The sequence below is a fragment of the Macrosteles quadrilineatus genome, unplaced genomic scaffold (assembly GCF_028750875.1).
Source record: "Macrosteles quadrilineatus isolate MER2022 unplaced genomic scaffold, UCM_ALF_1.0 Scaffold_4__1_contigs__length_99947679, whole genome shotgun sequence".
NCBI classification, from domain to species: Eukaryota; Metazoa; Arthropoda; class Insecta; order Hemiptera; family Cicadellidae; genus Macrosteles; species Macrosteles quadrilineatus.
The window spans coordinates 3,011,486-3,035,020 of NW_026542597.1; the positions used below are offsets into that span (position 1 = coordinate 3,011,486).

The window sequence follows — 23,535 nt, forward strand, 5'->3', positions numbered from 1 at the left end:
ATCACCGCCGACGGGGAAAACAATTTATTTTAGTACAGCTCGATTCGCCCGGTAATTCTGGGTAAAACGTGTGCTTTGTCGATGTTGAAATGGGTCTTTGTGGGAAATAGTTTGGTTTAAAATCATTGCGGGGTTTTAAAGGTTATGTATTGAAGTATTACGTTTTGTCTGCTGTATTGATATTTGTGTTTACAGCTTAAATATGTGTAATTTTTGTTGTAATGCATTTTTTTGTTTAATACCTAAAAGTTTGCTCCAATACTTTACTACTTAGACGCAATCAACGAAAAAGCAGTTAAAAAGTAAAAAATGTATACAAGCGGGTAAGGGAGTTTTTAAGCATTGAGTTTTACCTTTGTTTTACTTTCTTTTAGCGTTTCCATTCACTCAACCAAAACCAACGCCATACTGGAAAGAAATCTATTCTGTGGCGACGTTGTTTTCGTCGAGACCTAGTTTTAGATATGTGGTCGCAAATACAATACCATCGTCAAATTATTCCCTAAACACATACAAATCGCATGGTTCAACCTAATTCCTATTTCGGGAAATACTCGTCGTTCTAAGTGAAATTTAGACAGCGACGTGCAATCAGGTGCGTAATTAAAACTAAATGAATATGAATTGGATGAGTTAAGAGGGTTCCCTACCCCCATTGAAAAACGTCAGAAAACCGCTTCGCGCGGTATCATATAGCGATTCTAGTTTTAACATTTAAATTGTGGACCAAACACCATTTTGTACGTAAAGAGTGGTTCTACTAAGTTTGCTTTTTAAAAAATGTCTATGCTTACGCAATCAAGGGCAACGACTTGGTTAGTGAACTTTACAGTTAAAGTTCACTAACTTTGACAAGTCGTTGCCCTTGATTGCGTAAGCATAGACATTTTTTAAAAAGCAAACTTAGTAGAACCACTCTTTATGTACAAAATGGTGTTTGGTTCACAATTTAAATGTCAGAACTAGAATCGCTATATGATACCGCGCGAAGCGGTTTTCTGACGTTTTTCAATGGGGGTAGGGAACCCTCTTAAGAATGGAGTGAGATGATCTGTGCAGTTTTGTTACTGACTGATCAGCTGTTTCTAAGGCTGGGCCAACTATTAAAAGAAATGAAGGACAATTAGTTCGAACCATCAACAATCTATCGACTTTTCACAGGATCGAACCAGCGGTTCGTTGGACATCCTGACCCGACCTACCTAGGGCGGAAACGCTAGTTAGGAGGCGAAATGATAAATGAGCTTAATCAGCTGATCATCAGCATCTGTAGCTGATGTAGTGCTGCAGCTCAGCCTTGATGTGATTTATGTCTAGTATAGAGTCAAGGCTACCTCTCTCTCTCACCCCCTCACTCACTCCCTCCCTCTCGCGCTCTCGCTCATCTCAAGTGAGAGCTTATTAGTACGTTCAATCAGTTGCAACTTGTGGAAATCCATTTTTAGAATAGTTGGCATTGAAAAGTCAGAAGCTTTTTGACGGATCTGGACCCAGCTGTCATTGGGCTAAATAAATGATCCTGGTAATGAAACAGCTGATTTCAAGCAGTAACAAAACTAAAAAGATTAACCATTATACAATCATCCCTCACTCATATTTGGGTTAAAATACGCATCTAAGTGGCGTCATCTCAATTAATTGATAATTAATGGAGGTGTGTACGATTTGGGGAGTATAAAGTTTGTCTGTTAACAGAAACATCTACTACAATGAGTAAAATACATACAATTCGTTATTGGTTATAACATGTTTATGCAAATTGAAAGGACTTTCCAAATTAGGTCCATACTGCCTGTGTTGTATGGTATACCCCAACAGCCAAGTACATAGGTATATTCCGGGTATATCTTCCGCTATTGATAACATCAGACATCCCATTCTAAAGCTGCAGACAGTTTAAAATAAATTTGAGGTAGTTTAAAAGTGTCACCGTCAGAGTTCACTGGTGCCAATCACGTGTCTGTCAATTACACTAGGCCATAGAGAAGTAAGGTATTAATTCTCTGTGACGAATCTAAGCTGAAAGTTCAATTTAGCACTATGGTACCATTGTTGATTATCTTGTGTAAAACAAATATTGGAGAAAAAAGTATTTAGAGTGGTACAATCTGAATTGCTCATTCAACTATGATCTATATCTGTATCAAAACTAGCTATCCACCGTTTAGGTTACTTATAACTCAGTAGGTTTATCCAACCAAATATCAATAGAGAGCCAGTATCTCACATATTACTAGAGATGTAACGAATATTCGGTTACTATTCGGTATTCGGTCTATTCGGCCAATTTTTCAGTATTCGGTATTCGGCTGAATACTAATTGACATTCGGCCCAATACCGAATACCCGTATTTGAGTTATGTTGTATCTATGGTTTTAATTAGACTTTGTAGAAAAAACCTTAATATATTATTTTGAAAAGACTTTTATTATTACAAGAACCAACATTTATTTTTAAGAGCGGCTGCACTTTACTTTAGGTCCTACACTCATTCGAATGAAACAATCGATAAATCGATATATCGATCGATATTTTTATTCGATAGAGTGTAGGACCTAAAGTAAAGTGCAGCCTTAAGAGCTTTGCAAATGAATAATCAAACTTAATTAATAGTAAATTGTGATGGTGATGGTGTGAAATGATGGTGCGTCACTAAAGAGACAAGTAGGGACTTGGCTATGAGTCATAGCATAGCTAAACCTAAAGAACTACAACTAGGGCAGACTATTCCGCGATTAAGACCTCGCCGAATACTCGGTACTCGGTATTCGGCCAAAAGTACTGTTCGTTACATCTCTACCTATTACCCCGTTCAACAATGTAGTGCGTTAGAAAATTACCTATTTAAACTATAGTATCAATAAAGTTTTTATTCATGTTACTTAGCTCGATGTGCTTATTCAATCATACCTAGAACCTGCACTCGAGACAGCCAGCGCCTGAGACACATAGTTTCTCACAGCGCAGTGCCAGCTGCAGTAACTTGTAATATTGTTATTTTTTTCGCTCGTGGTGTGCTGACAGATCATATACTGGATTTTATCGCCTGGTTAGCATTGAGCTGGTCTCCGTTGTATATTGAGCGAAAGTATAGGTTATATAACAGATTGTAAGCCCTGTTAATCCTTGGAAACACGATACAGTAGTTTAATTTGTCTTTGGTTTATTTAGTTGTTTATGTCCACAGATGAGTTGTTAACATAACACTGTAAAATTTAATATCAAAAGTCGGTGTAGTTAGAAAGAATTGTGGATTACGAAGAGGATTTAATTGATATGTGTGTTTGCAATTATGCGTGTATGTTATACAACAAAGAATAATTAATCCTTTCTTGTTACATATTTGTTAGGATTGTGAATTTTGATCAGTTTAAGATTGTCTGGGATATATTATACGACATACAAATTGTACGCAAAGATTTTAGTCTGATCACTTCGACAATAGAGTATGAAAAAAACGGTTTCAGCAAACTGAAATATATTGTTCCCATTAGCTTGTAAACAACCTTTATACAAGTGGTGGGAGTAACTATGTTTTATGGATTTGCAAAAATTGGAATAATTTTAGACCCGTAACTTTCACAACAACGGGGGTTTTACAATTTTGTTCCCTTACATACTAAATTTCAATCAAAATCGTTCAAATGGTTATAGTAAATATCAGGATCAAAATTTTTGTTGGAAATTCACCATTAAAATTCGAAAAAAGTAAATAAATGCCGGTAGATGCCATACATTAGTAGGCCTACCCATATACCAAATTTAATCAAAATTGGACCACAGTGCAGTCTGTAGCTCTTTACACAACCACGTACATAATAACATAATTTTGAAAACTAGGGTACAGGGAGATCCAAAACTAATTTATACCCAAAATCCAAACTTGAAATTTTGAGGAAAACTATACTTTCTCCATAGGTACGCCATAAGGGGAGAAATTTAAAATAGTAGACTGTTGTCATTTTGCAAAAGATACACCCTACTTTCTCTAAGGTACCTAACATCAAAAATATTTACTCTCCCTAAATTGTGGAGAAATAACAATTAATTATGCTATAGCTTTGTTGAAAAAAATCAATGATGGAAACCGATTTGTCATATTTAAAATGGTATAGCCGATTTTCTAACATATTACGTTAAATATTATGTATTTCCGCGACTACACGACCTAATATCGTCACAACACAAACTATAGATATACCACGAACAAAACAACCTGCGCAGAAACGAAAAGATCACGTGGTTCGCGCAGGTAGGTGGGCCGTACCATTGAAACCTGCGCGGCTCGAAACGGCCGAGGGTTCTTTTGTTTCTGGTATTACTATACTATAATCCATACAGTAGCACATCTTCCATTAGCAAACCGTTTTCCACGCTAACTTATTTTTAAAACATGTCAGGTGATATTAACCGCGCCTAGGGGCGATTCAGAACTGTAATTTCCCAAACTACACGATTTACAAAGTGAGCGACTCACGAAAACCGAACACGCACGACCAACGACCTTACATAACCCCGACACTAGCTAGTATTGATCTGAAACTGGGGTTACATTAGCGGTAACTAGTGTTATACCAGCTATCAGTATGGTTACAATACTTGACTATAAAAAGAATTAGATTTGCACAATGAATTAGATCAGCTGTTATTTGAATTAGCAGACGCATTAGCAGCTGTTATATCAACAGTAACTACTGTTAAACCGGGTAACTATCGTTATGTTGCACTAGATGTCAATGGTTACCTTTAATTCGTGAGAACGGCTGAATGGAATTAGATTCGCTGTAAATTGAATTAGGATTTCCTGTAACTAGTGTTAGCTGCAGTTGTTAACTGGCAAGATTAGATAATTTAATCAATATTATCAAGTATTTTGTTTCGTTTTCTTTCCAAAATGTTCTCAATGCTTCTTGTCAAGAATCATTAAACATGGCTGTTTAACAACTGTTGAAAGAATAGAATTAATCCACTTTTCTTCCGAAACAGCAAACCGAGTTATATTCAAGAATGAATAATTCCACCAAATTGCCGCGCTCACGATGCCATTAAATTACAATGTTTCAACGTCTGTACAGGTTTTGCTCGCTCTAATTCGGGGTTAATTTTGGTAAATTGTAATGCAACGAAGTTATTGTGAGCGTTACGACCAAATTACATGGGCCACCGTGCAATTTACCGGCAGTCTTTGTGCGGTTATAATTTATTAGGCGGTTAGTTCCTGTGATGCGCAACAGGTGCGCTGATAGAGCCTATAGCCAGCTCGGGGTAGGTTGGACAGGGCACGTAGGCTGCAGGTACTAAGAACAGATTTTGGATTTGTATTGCGACAACCTATGATGCTTTGTAAGGAAAATGTAGTTGACAAAAGCGAGAATACTTCGATAGCTTTAATTTCTGGACCCGTAATAAACGATTTACGAAGAAATATAGCGCAAGTTCCCTACTTTACTCTGAGAAACCACGCTGGAACTACTACTGTATGCAAATATTAGGCGAGTACTCAAATATTATTCGCAGAATTGTGGAAGGCGAAGATTCCTGTGATAGTACAGTATTGTAGTTCAAGTTTGTGGGACACATTTTTCCTGGATGTTTTGCCGAGTTTCAAAATTGTACGTAAAGAGTCGTCCTCTGTAAAGAATACATTTATGAGGGCGCGCTTAGGTCACAGTTGACATGAAATTTTTCTTCAAGTTATCAAACCCATCTTACATTTAAATTTTTCCTGTTTTGCTAAACCTCATGTAAGTTATTGACGAAGTAGAACACGTATACATTTATTTTGATGGGGACGCTACCTAGGTGCGTATTTTAAACCCATGAGTTAAGGATGAGTGTAGAACGTGATGACCTGTGTAGCTTTGTCACTGACTACATCAGCTGTTTCATTAGCCAACATTTAAAGCCCAATGATCAAGAACAGCTGGGTCCAGATTCGAACCGTCAAAAAGCTTCTGGCTTTTCTATGTCAACTTTGTAAAACCTTGAGCGTAAATCATATTTCGAACCGTAATTATGGTATCATCGAACAGTGAATATATTTTCCAAGCGTTAATAGATTAGGTAGGTTGAAGTTGAACTACAAGATGTGATCACTGTGACTGTGCTAAGAGCACATTTGGCACAAAACAGGAACTGTACTCAACAACACGTGTGTGTACTCGTAACTTTCGCAACGAGAACAGATGGGAAACAACCAACAACAGTAGCCGCGTAGAGTGGTCGGATCTGATCTGATACAGATGTGAGCTCACACACACGCACACAGTGTTCAACTGGGTCAATTCAAAATATCGCGGCGTGCCAATTATGCCACTGACCATTTTGACACTCTGTTTCTCCGAAAATATCGTATTGAACGTGTTATCTTCACTTAACAGTATTGCAGTTTTTGAAACCCAATTTTCCATTTTCCAGATTGATAATTATCTAGTTACAACTTTATCTATTGCTATAAAACTAATTGAATTAACGATTTGGAATCTCTATTGAAGAAATGTGGAAATGTTTACATAATCCAAACGGTGTTAGGATTTGTTCTTGTGATGTAAACAAGATTAACAAGATCGTCGTGGAAATGTGACTCTTCAATATTTTCCTTTGTAAACAGTTCTCTTTCCGTTGCTTGTCACTCATGTTGATGAGTTTCAGTTTCTGTTGACAGTTTTCATCACTGATTATGTAAACACAGTTTTACGATGTTCTGGGATTTGGAATCTAACAACTTCCATTGATGGAAACGTCCGCTATCGTCCTTCAAACAGCTCTCGTTTGATCATTAGTTGAAATTCAATACATCTTTTAGAACCACAAATAGTTTGCATTGTAATTTTTACATGTTTCCGATCTTATAACTAAGGTTAATGCTCATACTAGCCATGATGTAAGTATGACCCAGCCATTATAGTCTGTATGCTGGAACCTGTAACAGTCCTGGTGACTAATCAAATATTCAATGCCCGATCCAGTCCCACGTAGGCGAATGGGGAGATAGGTTCCATCATACAGGCTATAGACGGAAACATTAATTATATCTCAAACAGCAATTGAATTATACAACAGCTATAAGGAAGTGTGCTCGCCCCTATTGCTCTAAGTATAGGGTTGTATGATATGCTCTGGCTACCCCAACACAGAGACATTAACCTAATTATAATTGTAGACTACATACATTACCTTGAATTGAGGAAAACCGACTATATGCATTAAAACAATAAATCACATCGGTTGAGAGGCTCAGAACGTTCTACCATTGGATTTCTTTTAGTGAATTATAGTCTGTATGATGGAACCTGTCTCTTGAATATCCGGCTACCTGTGGACTAGTCAATGGTTTAAGGCCTGGGTCAGTCCTAGGTATATATTATATTGACAAGTTTCATCATACAGACTATGGACATCCGATCACCGATCAACGTGGACTAGATGTAGCAAAATTTTCTTTAAAAACGGTACGTAGTTCAGTACACTTTCCGTTAGTTTTTGATGCTATGATAGTTGTGTGGCGTAATAGTATATTACGTTACTAGTCCTGAAAATAAGTGTTTACCGGACGAGTGTGGTCGTTCCCGTGCGAGACGAAGTCGAGTACGGGATTACCATACGAGTCCGGTACACACATTTTGGACGAGTTACGTACGATAGTTTACGCCATACTACTTAATTCGTACAAATCCTTATAAATTTCCACCAACTAAAGGACCAAACATCACTAGTCATAACCTCTAAGAGAGGTTATGTTTTTGTTTATAACTAAATCATTGCCACGCAAATACAGTATAATCAGCTGATTGGTGTCCGGCAAAACTCATTGCAGAACAGTATTACGCAATGAAACCCCATTTGATTAAGCTGGTGGCAAACAGCTGTTTTCTGGACTAAATCCTTGCATGGGAAGTTCGTCAAAATAGTGTAGTGCATTATTTTAACTAACTTCCCACCCAATGATTTGGTCCAGAAAACAGCTCTTTGCCGCCAGTTAAATCAATTGGGGTTTCATTGAGCACTAGTACTGTACCGACTAGGCCTATTAACCAAAAAAATCGAAAGGATAATTTTACGGAATAACCAAAAAACAAAACTCCAAATCTCAAATGTTACCAAATGAAATACATGTCCAACGGATGTCTTTTGCTATGTGAGATCGTATGACAATAAAGCTGTAGAAAATTCAATTACGCAGCAATTTTTTGTTTTATATACAGCACAAATTATTGTGGTTTTTTTACATATTAGCCATATGTACGGTACGAAATAATTTGCGGCAAAGCAATCGTACAATTTCCACTAACTAGCATTTACACGTTATCAACTTCCAACGCCTTATCATGTTACTTTCACTTTGTATATTTTTATACTTATCAGCTGATAGGCCGTAGACTTTTTTCTGCTCGGAAAATCCGTGACTGCCTCTAATGACTGGAAAGTTTTGAAGGTCGACCTGTCATTAAGTATAAGTGGGTTCTTTAATATCTATACTCACTTACGCTCATACTACAGTATATTGCACTTTAATGTCTCTATAAGTATACTAACCCCTGCTAACTGCTAAAGCAGCCAGCGTCCCTTCGTGACTTCAAAATATGTAAATTTTAATTAATTTACAATTTTATATTGCTCTGAGTTAAGTTGAAAATTATCTATTTTTTACGTGATGATCATTAACTTTATCACTGACTTGTGATTTTTTTTAAACAAACCCTAAAAATAACTTTTTAATTAGTTTTTCCAATACAATATGAAATCATTTGTTAAAACACCTGTAGCTGTTTACATGTCTAAAAAAAGCATCACAACAACTATATACTTCATTCATTAGTCTATGTTCAAAATTAAGAGGGGGAATTTACTGAATTGTCCATTGGCTAAGGGCAAAATTCTACCAAACATTAAATCTGACGTAAGTCATTTTTTCTTTACATTTTATATAAATAACGTTACAATATTTTACTTGAATTGAGTAAAACATCATCAACTTTAACGATAACACCATTTTCGTATGGGTGTAAACAAAATTGTATCATGGCCATCTGTTTTGATGTAAACAAATGTAAAACTTGAAAAATGATGATTGACAAATCCAGCACAAACTCTGAAATTTTAAAAGCCTATAGGACGAAGGTTTTTACGGAATATCATCCAAACCCGAAAAAGGTACATTTAGCTTTAAATTGATACCCAATAATATAAAAATACAAATATAAATAAATATTTGTAGGTCGATTTAGATTACGTTTGCAATGTAGGCTCAAAACGTTCAATAAGAAGGATCGTCAGCTACAACGTAGGGAACATTTTTCACCCTGTTTTGATGTTATCGCAGCATCAGGCTGTGGAGCGTGCCAGATGAGTTATAGGCCGAGAAATCGGAAACTGTCGAGCTATAGGCCAACGTACAGAGCCGCCGACCTGATTCTGGGCCAAGGTTCTGAGCCAATGATGTAGTATGCACTATACACTCGCTATTCAACTAAGTTTATAATGGTTTTTTAACTAATTAATTTGTTTAAATAGCCCATTTTTAAGTATTTGTGTAATTGTACAATTGAGACCAATGAGTAAACTAATGCTAATGTGGTAGGCATCTGCACATACAGAGTATTATATATGGTATTTGCGTATCAAAGAATCCCAGTTCTAATAACTGATATTTTATTTTTTGATAGTGTTTACTTTTGGTTTTATAGTGTCTGTTTGGAAATGCAATAAGAATCATCAAGATTCATTTATAAGAGAACGTTTAAAGTGGACAATACCTAATTAACGATTTAGCTATCTTGACTACGAAGAAACAATGAAAATTAAAAAAAATCACAAATCAATCGTCATAAAAACAGTTAAGGTGTCTATAATAGAAGTACCCAATCTAATACTGCATTTTTCACTGGTAAAAATAGCTGGCTAAAAGTTGGAGGAAACTTGACAGACGAATTAAAAGGTATTAGTAGGAGCTTGAGCTCAAAGAAGTGTCGTATTCCTTATTTATGGTATTTGGGCAACATTGTTACATTATTGACTAAACATCCTTGGACAGTAAGCAACAAAGGTGTTCCCTATGGTGGTAGAGCACGGGGCTTCGGTCCCGAGGTCCTGGGTTCGAATCGCGCAAGTCAACAATGGGCTAAGTGATATTTCGCAACATTTGGCTTGGAGAAATATTTAAATTGGTTCAGGGCGAGAGTATAGCGTCCTAGGATGTGTAGCTGAGATATACAAATTTAAAAAAGTAAATACTCCTGTAGGACCGCTTCCTGACCCCCATGGTTTAGGCGATCCTCGTTCGTCGACCCCTCGGCCTCCTTTATGTCGGTCACCTTGCGACACCACGGCCTCGGGTGGACCTTCAGCAACTGGGATGGTCGAGGAGCTCTTGGCTCCTGCCATGTGTGGCTAAATAATGCTTTAACTATGTAAAATGCTAATTATTCAGCGTAATAGTAAAATTAAGATGTATACAGCTTCATGAGAAATACTTATGTATTATTTATTAAAGCTTTAGACTTTTAGAATCGCATAACCATTCTGGCTTAAATCTAACTAAACAATTTAGGTGATTCACACATAAAATAATTTATAAAGCAATCATTATGGATTCTAAATAACAGAGATTTCATCCTGCCCCAATGTCCTTGAGATAATTAGTTTGAAAATAACAATATCCCGTAGCAAACCTGCAGATCTAAGCAATTTCGATTAATTAGTGTGATTAGATTTTGAGTGAAATATTTCGATAAAATTTTATTTATTACATATTTATATAATATTAAATTTAACGAGTACTTTACTACTACGGGGAAGGGAACGGTGGTTTTTATCAAATGCTAATATAATACTATAATATATGCTAATACATCATAGTATAAGATGGACTATAGATAAATATATTAAATTTGGTCAAATTATCCATAAACGCAGAGAATTAACCATAAACAAGCAGACAACAGTTTTCTTTTTCTCCAATTAAATAACATAAGAATTATAAATGTACAGGTTTTTGTAATTTTCTCTGTAACCTTTTATTGTACAACAACACTTAATAAATATTGAATTGTCTATATATATATTTTTTTTATATTTTTCATATATATATATATATATATATATATATATATATATATAGAATTGTTAGTTTTTAAAGTTCTAATAAAAGCTAGAAAAAGTTTTATTAGCTTCTTCCCTATAGGGATATTCGCTAAAATACTCACAATTCCAATTATAAGTTCGTATCTCATTTTTCAACGACATGCTCAAGTGAAATAAATATCCATATTCTTTGGTAACTTTCTTTGTCATGATGTAATACGTTTCCCTCCTCATTATTTTCCAGACACATTACGAGGTATGCACAAACTTTCCATGTACTTCTCGCTTAACCAAGTTGCCAACTCGAGATTATATTAACTATGTCCACAATTATTTCAGAACTTGTCCGCTGAACGACAAAACAATGCGCTATGCTCGCGGCGAGCTACAGTTAACTACAGTTTAGTTTGTTGTTTTTGTTAGTTTTGTTACATTCATTAGATTGTGCAAGATTGCGTTTTTGTTTCACCTCTCACTGTAATATTTTGGTTTTGTTTGGTTTCATTCATTAGATTGTGCAAGTTTGCGTTTTTGTTTGACCTCTCACTGTAATACAGTAGAACCTCGATAAGAAGACCCTCGATAACAAGTCACTCTTGATAACAAGTGTATTTTTAAAATCCCCTTGAATTATTTTTTTCTCTTAACACGTGTTATTGCAAACCTCAATAAGAAGTCACCTTGATAACCAGACTTATTTTATAATCCCCATGAGAGTCTTGTTATCAAGGTCCTACTATATTTTGTTTTCGTTTTGTGTCATTCATTAGATTGTGCAAGATTGCGTTTTTGTTTCACATCTCACTGTAATATTTTTTTTTTTCTTTCATTAGATTGTGCAAGTTTGCGTATTTGTTTCACATCTCACTGTAATTTTTTTTTTCTTTCATTAGATTGTGCAAGTTTGCGTTTTTGTTTCACATCTCACTGTAATATTTTGGGTTTGTTTCGTTTAATTAATTAGATTGTGCAAGTTTGCGTATTTGTTTCACATCTCACTGTAATAATTTTTTTTCTTTCATTAGATTGTGCAAGTTTGCGTTTTTGTTTCACATCTCACTGTAATATTTTGGTTTTGGTTTGTTTCATTCATTAGATTGTGCAAGTTTGCGTTTTTGTTTCACCTCTCACCGTAATAATTTGGTTTTTCTTTTGTTTCATACATTAGATTGTACAAGTTTGCGTTTTTGTTTCACCTCTCACTGTAATATTTTGATTTTGTTTTGTTTCATTCATTAGATTGTGCAAGATTGCGTTTTTGTTTCACATCTCACTGTAATATTTTGGTTTTGGTTTGTTTCATTCATTAGATTGTGCAAGTTTGCGTTTTTGTTTCACCTCTCACCGTAATAATTTGGTTTTTCTTTTGTTTCATACATTAGATTGTACAAGTTTGCGTTTTTGTTTCACCTCTCACTGTAATATTTTGATTTTGTTTTGTTTCATTCATTAGATTGTGCAAGATTGCGTTTTTGTTTCACATCTCACTGTAATATTTTGGTTTTGTTTGGTTTCATTTATTAGATTTTGCAAGTTTGCGTTTTTGTTTCACCTCTCACCGTAATAATTTGGTTTTGTTTTGTTACATACATTAGATTGTGCAAGTTTGCGTTTTTGTTTCACATCTCACTGTAATATTTTGATTTTGTTTTGTTTCATTCATTAGATTGTGCAAGATTGCGTTTTTGTTTCACATCTCACTGTAATATTTTGGTTTTGTTTGGTTTCATTCATTAGATTTTGCAAGTTTGCGTTTTTGTTTCACCTCTCACCGTAATAATTTGGTTTTGTTTTGTTACATTCATTAGATTGTGCAAGTTTGCGTTTTTGTTTCACCTCTCACCGTAATAATTTGGTTTTGTTTTGTTACATACATTAGATTGTGCAAGTTTGCGTTTTTGTTTCACCTCTCACCGTAATAATTTGGTTTTGGTTTGTTTCATTCATTAGATTGTGCAAGTTTGCGTTTTTGTTCCACATCGCACTGTAATATTTTGATTTTGTTTTGTTTCATTCATTAGATTGTGCAAGATTGCGTTTTTGTTTCACATCTCACTGTAATATTTTGGTTTTGGTTTGTTTCATTCATTAGATTGTGCAAGTTTGCGTTTTTGTTTCACCTCTCACCGTAATAATTTGGTTTTGGTTTGTTTCATTCATTAGATTGTGCAAGTTTGCGTTTTTGTTTCACCTCTCACCGTAATAATTTGGTTTTGGTTTGTTTCATTCATTAGATTGTGCAAGTTTGCGTTTTTGTTCCACATCTCACTGTAATATTTTGGTTTTGTTTCAGCAATTCTTTCCCGATGACATGGTGGACCTAACAGCTTGGAACAATCTGTTTCCGACGAATGGGTCTACGACGTTGTTACAGGTATATAATTGTGTGATTTTACTGTTTTATTTTACTGGCTTTTTTTAAGCGTCCCATAAATTTTCAAATTTTAACTTTAATACAATCAAAAATAAAATAACTTCTTGGTCACCATTTTTCGTGTTATTCATTTACGGAATGTAAATACATCCAACACTTGATATTTACAAATATTTACACATTTATTGTCACTTGTACAGTTTGAAGTTGTTATAAAAGATGGTAATGACGATCGATTTCGATTGGGCACTCCAATCATCATGAGCCCCAAAATACGAATTACGTCATTCGCCTTCTGTGCCTAATGTTCGTAGAACATTAGAAAATAACAATAAGCACTGACCCATACTTTCTCGTAAAAATAAATTCGAAGGGACGTAATAAATTCCAATAAAATTTATTCTTCAAGCTGATTTAGTGAAAATCCTATTTTCAGTTTTTGGGGTTGTAAGGATTTTTCGACATACTTTGCGTAGGGGAAGAAAGTAAAAAGTACTTAAACGCCCACAACAAATGACAACTACGCATCAAAGTCGTCCCCAAATGACGGTAATTCCACGGCCATTTACATAACAAATATCACGAACGTCTGTTCCACGTCGAATTAACAAGAAACATCGAGGCAATCTTCCAACATTATTCATTCAGCAAAGATACCGCCCGGCTGTGTAGGCGGTGGGTTTGTTGAACCTTTGTTGGAATCAGCTGATTATAGTGATTACACAAGGGTCACGTGACATTGCTACAATATTGATATCCGGTCGAATAAATAATCTGCCTTTACGTTCTAGCATAGACTATAGAACCAATTGGTCTATTGTCTGTAGGTTCTAGCATAGACTATAGAACCAATTGGTCTATTGTCTGTAGGTTCTAGCGACATTAATCAGTCTGCCCATTGTAGAATAGTGGTTGTATTTTGTGTGAGCTATGTGATTTAACAGAATAACCCAGGTTTTTTACAGATTTCAGTTGAGACAATTTTACTAATTGATGATTGGCAAGATATGATTAAAATCCAGATTTCAAAACCTACATTAGTTTAACCATCATTTAATTAAAATTAATTGGTTTTTAATTTGCATTTGCTTTTTGTACATTTTTAATAAGCTGGTTGAACTAATTTAGGCTTTAGTTTTGAAATCCGGATTTTAATCATACTCTATCTTGCCAATCATCAATTAGTAAACATATCTCCACTGAAATCTGTAAAAACCTGAGTTTATCCTTTTAGTTCAAGTGAAGAAAAATTAAACGATTAAAAAATTATTATCTGTTCAATATTTATACGTATAAGTATAAACAAAATGCTGTATCATCGCGATTGAACACATTTTCACTGAAGAAAAATCTAATTACTCATTTTTCGAGTAAACTTTTTATACTATTAACATATACTAAGTTTTAAGAAAATGAAGATAACTTCAATCAGTATTTAAAGACAATGTTTTATTTATGACCATTATTCCTGGTTGGCTTTTATTAGAAGAAACCACACGAAAGAAAGTTTTAACGCTACATTTTATGCCTTTGCATTACGAGCGTCCAATAAAGACATAAACCTCCCGTTTGTTGCAAATTGTATTCATAACCGAGGGAACGTATCTCGTTATCTGCTGGAAAGTTTACAACGCACACAATCAAGATTAACAAGCTCGTCGAAAGGAACAGAGGAAAATTGTAAAAACAGAAATCCCCCGTAAGACCGTGAGTGGCTGCTGCTGTTTGGAGGGTATGTGCGAGTTTGGCAGCCGACGGGAGAAACGTGCCTCTGCGACGGTTTTACGCTTGTCTTTATGACGCCGGAGAGCCGTAAAATGTGATTTGATTTCTCTGATAAGTTGAGTGCGCCTGGCGAGTGGCCAAGGCTCAACACACACCACGCACCTTGCGATGTGGTCAGCATTGTGAATGTGTTGTAATGGAGTCTATTTAGGTGTCAAGTGGAATTGTTTATCTGTCCTACGCTAGGCTCTAGGAATCGTTTTTCGGGATTGCGGCATTATCCTTTGGTGGGATTTGAACCAGGAGCCCTAGAGACCAAAGTCCCGCGCTCTACCACTAGACCAGCTCGCTCCCCAGTCTATAAGGTTCTTGAATGGTGCCAAGTGGAATTCTTTTCAATCCTACGCTAGGCTCTAGGGATCGTTTTTCACATTAATTCAGACCTTGGGGTTGCGGCATTATCCTTTGGTGGGATTTGAACCAGGAGCCCTAGAGATCAATGTCCCGCGCTATACCACTAGGACTAGACCAGCTCCCTGGTGTCAAGTGAAATACGAATAAATATAATGATGATGACTTTACAGTTAGGGGGATACTCTTACAAAAAGGGATAGAAAGATAATCAGTCGGTCATTCATACGTCGTAGAACATAGTCAGCCAGTGGAGATCACACATTGCTCCAAAGGCAGTACACCCCGATAAATTTAGTAGTAAATTAAAAAAATTTCGGAGAAGTTCCTCATTTTTTCGCAACAGAGCCCTAAAGGTTTATTCTTTTCCGAGCAGTGGTTGGTCAGCATGATACATGCGAGACTTATAAAAACAATTACTCTTTACCTTGGGTAAAATTATAAAAATTAAAATTAAGAACCGCAGACTCGTGCTAAACTATTTCACGGTAACCGCATTCATCTTGGAAACCGGAAAGATAAAAACTGTGGGAAACAAAAAAGTCGTAACTCTCTTTAAAGATAATTCACAACTAGTCACACCACTGATGCGACACCCCAGGATTTAAACCACAACAGGAGTCGTTGACAAAGACGACACTTGGATTTGACTTGATCCTCTCACATGTCCTTTCTTTGCTCAAGTGTGAAATCGTCCCTTGTTCAGGGATGAACAGCCGTTACGTATAAACACGCAGGACCCCTTATTTTGTCCACAGTTCGTTAGTCGTTACTTGTTATTTACAACTGGCCCTTGGCGTTTATTGTCTAATTAATATCATCCCCGGGGGGGGGGGGGCGAGGATGAGGGGTTGATCCTTCTGACAGCTTGAGAAAGGTCGGAGATGTTCCCGTCGAAACGTCGACAAGTTATGACGACTTTGAGTTTGTGAGTCTTTATGGTACCGGTACTCTTCTTCGCCTTGTGAAGTTTGTCATCAATCAATGTGATGGCGCACCGATTTTACTACGACTAGATTCACTATGATAGGTTTCATAGGATAGCAAAATTAGGGTTAAGTTTTTAGAAATTTAAATTTGGTTTTCAAATGGTGTAGCAGCTGCCGTCGCTAACAATAGTTTAGATAAATAATTGTATCTTTATCGAATTATATTACTTCGCCTCACCTTCATGTTTAGAACGTGCTATACATTATTGTGATATAAATGTAAAAATCTGCTTCTGTGTGATAAAATTGTACATTAGTAGATATAAAATGGCAAAATTCTTTAAATTTGTTATAGTATACATTGCATTTACTGTACGTTTAAAGTCATTGGAGCCTAGACGTTCTAACTCGTAAAACAGTTAATTAAAAACTACAAAGAAAATTTATAACATTGACTAAATATACCTACCTGTAAAATCTCACTAGATATTTAAATTACAATCAATTTAGTGTTTGGATTAAAATATTTTGAGTTGGTAAATAACTCAGTGGCTGTTTGAAATTAACGAAATTAGCATCGCTGGCGGGAAAATCCGAGAAAGCAGTTGGCTTCGACGGACGCCCTTGAAAAATAATTCAAATCTAAAAAATTCCAATCTCACAGTGTCATAGATATTTAAATTATCTCTTTGGTGTTTGAAAAAATATTTTGGTTGATAATACCTCTTCGGCAACTGTTTAAAATTATCCAAGATGGTCTTTAGCCTCAAAGGACTCTTAAATTCGGTCGCAAAATGTTAAATGTATTTAATATATTTTTAATTACTATCCTCACATCTGTACACCACGAGAGCGCACTACCGCAACAGCGTCTGTATATAGGCATGTAATACGGTCCTTATCTGGGCCGCACGATCGTTACACGGTCGAGTCGACGGAATAAAAAATGAAATCGTGTTCATAAAGACAAAGAGGACATTTCTAGTGATTTTCTGAATGGCACATTAGCTTGGGGAGGCCAACTAGACTTTCACCTGGGCGAGGCCGTCCCAGCGGTACATCTGGATATATTGTCCCGGTATCCGACGCTGCTATTAAGCTGCAGACAATTTTAATCGCCTTTTGTTCTCAAATGGAAGATCCGTAGCGTCTCCCGGTGAAACGAGCTCAATTACATCGCCCGGAGTTCCGTCTCCGTCGTCTCGTGGATGTATTTCTTTTCACAGTTGGTTGAATTTGTTTTTGTGTAAAATGCACAGTTAGTGTTTTCAAGTAAAATACGAAATACAGTTTTAATTACCCTGTACGTGTTATTGAATTTACAGATAGTAAATTGAAATATTTCTCATATTTCTCATTACTATTTACTTTAAAAACTGCAAATTTACTTTGATTCAATACTGGTGACTTACAAAACGGTAAATACCTCAAATAATTAGTAAATGTATTTCGATTTCTCTAAAATTATAATCAGACCCAATAGGGAAATGAACAATGTAATCGAATGTCATCCGCCTATTGGGTCTGTTGATTATTTTAGTGTCCAATCGAAATCGACCACCACTTACCATATTTCATAAGTATTTACCGTCTGGCTACATACATAAGTGTAGGTATTTTAAGTGTTATTAGACGTATTTTATTAACTCTCTGTATAAAATATTTTAATATTTTGTGTCACAATATTTAATTCTTTTTATTGTATAAGGAAAAATCTGAAGGAAAAGGAGTTATTGTTAGCTCAAACTTCCATTTACCAGTTCTAAATTATGTTGAACAGAAACATCACTCCCGGTCCTGGAATAACCAGCAAAGTCAAAAGTTTCCAATTATACTTTGTAACTACTTCCACCCCCCCCCCCCCCCCCGGCCGAGATCTACCCCCTGATCCCTCAAAGCTCTGGCATCACTGTAAATATATTTATGTGTCTTTTTAAGTTCCGCCTTTAGTGGAATTTAAAGCGCTCACTATCTGGAGGACTCAGCTTTTAGTTTGTAGGAAAATCCTTTGATACTTTCATTACGTTAAAGAGTGCTTTTACGCCTTAGTAGATTTTTGTGACAGTTTTTTTTTTTTATTATTATAAATATACGATGTCATTAGATTATATTTTTATTCCTGCCTTTTTGGCCTCCATGTTTCCTTGTACAGTAGCAGCGTTTTAAATATCAATTCCATACACCCAGTCTTGGGATCAAGTCATTGAAGTTATAGTACAGTAGTTCTATTGCAGCATTTTGCAGAAAAATCTGTACATATTATTTTTTAATGCTTAGAGGACTGTGTAGTCTATGAGTGCTTTTACGCCTTAGTTGATTTTTGTGACAGTATTTTTTTTTTAATTTACGATGTCATCAGATTACATTTTTATTCCTACCTTTTTGGCCTCTACGTTTCCTCGTAGGTAGCAGTGTTTTAAACATCAATTCCATACACCCAGTCTTGGGACTGCCATTGAAGTTATAGTACAGTATTTCTATTGCAGCATTTTGCAGAAGATTAAACTGTACATATTATTTTTAATGCTCAGAGGACTGTGTAGTCTATGGTATTGCATAACTTCAGAACTACAGTGCGTTACTAAAGAAAACCAAACTTTAATTTAATCTCAAACCTTATAAAACCTAAGAAAAAGTATAATCGAGAAAAGCAGCCTTATTTATTTGATAAATGATGTCACCTAAGAAAAAAATTTAATGAGAAAACCTAAGAAAGTGCATTATCAAAGTTTTTTTTTTATTCCACGAGTTTATTTACAACCAAACCGTTTACGAAGGTTTCACAATAGTGTAAATAAAGCAGGAAATACGGGATTAGCAAGACACGCTTAAACAACCTCACATCTACAAGCCATTACCAGGCATGATTCAAGCTGGACGTGTAGTGAAAGTGAGTCGAGCGAGGTCGTCAACCCTAGAAAGTGCAGAGTTGGGTGTGAGGTAGGCCATGGACGAACTGATAGACTCGAGTCTTGCCGAGAAGGAAAATGGGGAGCGATTGCGATGCCCTCGCGGTAACAAAAGGATTTCATTATGGTGACCCGTTGCAACATTTGAGGTACAGAGTATGGGGCCCGTGGAAATATGGGACTTTGATTGTTGCAGGAAAGAATATTACAGGGTGATTCGTGAAGTGCATTAACGAGGGCACTTTGTACACGTGTGGATTTCACACGTATTGAAATAACTAAGTTGGTTACCTCCCGCTATCTCCGCGTCCCGCCACCTCCGTGTACCGCTACCTCCGAATTTCAGAGTGACCCCTATAATACTCGGTTACTTCCTGCGTTAAGACTTTCCGTCCAAACCTAACCTAACCTAACTTAACCTAACCTAACCTAACCTAACCTAACCTAACCTGACCTAAGGGTCACTCAAGAATTCGGAGGTGGCGGGACAGATTTGGGTTCGGAGGTGGCGGAACGCGGAGATAGTGGGAGCACATGACTAATTTCGCTTCGCTTGTTTCAAATTTTTACATTTCCCCTTGTTAAAATCACAAGGCATTGTATGCTTTTGCAATACTGCTACAATTTTCAAATGACCAGAAGAAATGTGTGGAAAGATGACGACTGGGTTTTATTTTGACATATTTAACTGATCCTGAGATGAAGAGACTGACTCTAGGTAGGCTTAAATTAAAAGATCTCATATTTGTCGGAATACTGAGTGCCAAACCTCTATCTATGCAATGTTCCTGAACTTGGCGATGGACTACATGACGCCACTGTGTGTTTCAGACTATACTGACGACAACTGCCGAATGTCCTCCCATCTTCAGCCAAGTCTGGGTGAGAGATCTTCACAAACAAGTCTGGGCCAAAGCCTTCCTCATGCTCAAAGACAGAAACCTCTACCTCTCCTTCAAGGTAAGCTGTCAACTGTTGTGCTTTAAAAGTTTGAGAATTCGTGGTCTTGTGTGGAGTCAGACGACGGTTCGACCTGGACAACATTTCATCCAAGTTTAGCCAGGTAGACATGGTGACTTCCGTAATTTATCATGAAATCTAGTGGTTCATTGGCTACGTGAAATAGTTACCTAATTTGTCATTACCACTAAATTAGGCACTAAGTTTGCGAAAGCGCCGAAAAGGTCTCCATTGCGTACATTTCGCTCAGCTTTGAAAAAGTTTGTCATTCTCGTACTTGATTAGCGTAGGTAAGCAGAAGTTGTTGAATTCGTGACCAATTGTTTCCACAGGTGCAGTAGAAAGTGGAACTTGATGATGTGTTTCTCAAACAGACTTTCGATATGACTTCGAACACAAAAAACATTTTTTGTACCAAAACAGGCCTCTCGTTTTCCAATTAAACGGAACATTGTGACACATGATTCAAAATAATCGGGTTACTCAGCACTCTCATTGTCAGCCTACACAAAGTAGACAATAACCGCACACCACCAGGGTGAGTTGACACTGTTGGTCACGTGACCAGTGACCAGGTCACACAGAGGTCGTGTGGCACGTGCGAGGTCACATGTTACGCTACCATGGACTCGGTGTCGGATGACATCATTAGGCGAGGGATCAAGTCCGTCGGGAGTGGTGGAATTGGATTTCGTCCATGTGTTTCTTTTCAACCGAGATATCAGTTTTCAAAGCTGTAGAGAGCGTTGGTTAGTTTAAATCGTGTATTCTGTCCGTACTAATTTGGGGTCTTCAAGAAGAGAGCACTATGTAAAACGTTTGTAAAATTTGTCCTGTGAAAATTAAGGTTATTTTGACAAAAAAACCTAACCTAATTTAACCTAACCTGACTTTCTAATAGGCGGTGGTCATCTTCTTGAAAAGACCCCTAGTTTGGTGATCGTCATAAGGGTCGTTGAACCTACAGTATCTTGAAATGTACATTTATTACACTTGTAACCAATATAGTTTTCCTGTGGTCATCTTAACATAAAATTTTGAAAGGGAATATGTATCGATTACGAAAAGGCCAGTCGAGATAGATTTATTCAATGGAATTATGTTTTATTGCATCAAGAGCTTTTTAAGAAATTATATTTCTAAGTACTTTCCACATCTATAAACACAAGTGAACTATTGATGAGTTAGCGTATGGAAATACTAGTAGATAGTTTGACCTAGGCAAGTCACGTTTTTGTATCACGTGTTGTCTAATCATGAAATCGTAATCGGAAAGTATTAACCGTTGTTACGAAATAACCATCAGTGAGTCAAAGGAATCCTCCGAATGTAAAGTGATGAGTCCCGCCATTCAAAGTTCAATGGGTCGAATTACTGTTCATACATTTCAATTATGTCCAAATATGTTTTGGAATCGAAATTTAAGTTACCAAACTCTTTCCAAGTGTTTTTCGCAATAGTAGAACGGTCGAAATAATCATACCGGTCACAAAGGGCTAAAGACGAATTTGGTCGTTCATTAATTGCGCCAAAGAGTTCCTTTGTTGCGCCAAGCCCTCAGATGGTCCCAAAATGTGCCTTAGTTGTGCTAAACCCAAACCAGTGAGGTGAGTTGCTGGCAGAAGGAATGTCCTTGTTTAGGTGTCATCCTGACCTAACCTAACTTAACCTAACCTACTCAATTATACAATCAAAGAGGGCCGCCATTTGGTGTAGTTAAAGAACGTATCGGGTGGCTCCCTTAAGTAGTTGGCGCAATTCAGGAATACCTGACTATGAGTGACCTGACTTTTGCCACACTCATGTTTTTGCCGCACTCCAGTATTCCAACCAAACAACACTTGACCTACTAGTACGACTACGATCAGCAGGTACAGCGTTTCCCATTTCGTTCAACGCTTGGATTTAACTTACCAACGTGTTGTTTAGTGGAAAGGCTAATTATTTACAGGCTTTATCAGCAATCCATCTAATGTTAAAATTCGAGAATACAATCCAAGTTTCTGGTTTCTGCCCCCATAACAGCTATGACTGTTCCCAGGATTTACTGTTCCTAGTAACAGCCGTTTAGTCGATTTACCTGGATCTATTTCTGTTCCACCTTGAAATGCCGCCTTTCACATTAAGAAAACCTTCAAAGGGAAAGTCTGTACGGAGTGCTGCAGTGATATCTGCGTCTTGTCAGATGTTTTGACAGGAGTTAGTCGCCCGCGGCACTTTACGGGTCTTCCTAAGTATTGGAACCTCCTAGCACTTTGTGAAAGACTTATCGTATTGATCGTCATACTCTATCCATGACCTGTTGTTTCATAATGTTGCAAAGTTTCGTCGAAATAGAGTATTGCAGAGTGAGATGTAATATCGATTGCAATTCGGGTATTTTCAAGGTGTTGGTTACTTTTCTTTTTCTTTTTGAATACATTTGCTACCTGTAAAATATTTTGGTTATTTGTTAATAGTTAGGATACACAAATTCAGCATAAAAAGTTTTATTTATACATTTGCTTGTGAACAATTTGAATTCATGCAAATTTGTTGGTTCAGTAAAATTTAAAGATATTGAGTTGTATTCGCACACATTTTGTATGACAAGTTACACCTGATTAACCAGCAATTGCACCAAATTACTTTAAACTTTTTACGTTACATATTTCATATTCATTTCGAAACATAAACCTGCACAGCGTGGTGTGTGTGAGTGTTTATCTAAAAATATTCGTCAATTTCCAACTCTGGACTTCAAACGTTAAATTGGAATACAGAGCTAGAAAAAGCACTAAATCTTCAGGTGTTTGTAGAATGCCAATCAGAATGATTCGACCTTGAACCCAAACCCAACTGATTAACAGACATGTTGAAGGGGTGGTTGAGTTTACTATCAATCTATTTGCCTTCCTACGGTTGACTTGTCACTAACAGCTAACAGCTTTGATGCTTGGTGCGAGATAGTTGATATAAGGCAGGCGCGAGGCGCTCCCATGTGTTGTGTGTTTGCATGAGTAGGCAGGCAGCTCTTGTGTAACAAGGAAGCCTTCTTGTGCTCCACGTGTGTACTCCATGACCTTCTGTCATCCCCACACATCATATGCCGTCAATATAGATGACAATTAGGAATTTCAGATATTGATTTTGATTTTGACTGCA

At 36.5% G+C, this 23,535-nt stretch overlaps 1 protein-coding gene across 1 annotated transcript in view; it reads left to right on the plus strand.

The window, feature by feature from the left end:
• Positions 1-23,535, plus strand: part of LOC128991898 (growth factor receptor-bound protein 14-like) — a 194,272-nt gene that overhangs the window by 42,988 nt on the left and 127,749 nt on the right. The window contains exons 4-5 of the mRNA XM_054415168.1: positions 13,377-13,457; positions 20,263-20,391. Coding sequence (XP_054271143.1) covers positions 13,377-13,457; positions 20,263-20,391 — 210 coding nt within the window. The remainder of the gene's footprint in view (positions 1-13,376; positions 13,458-20,262; positions 20,392-23,535) is intronic.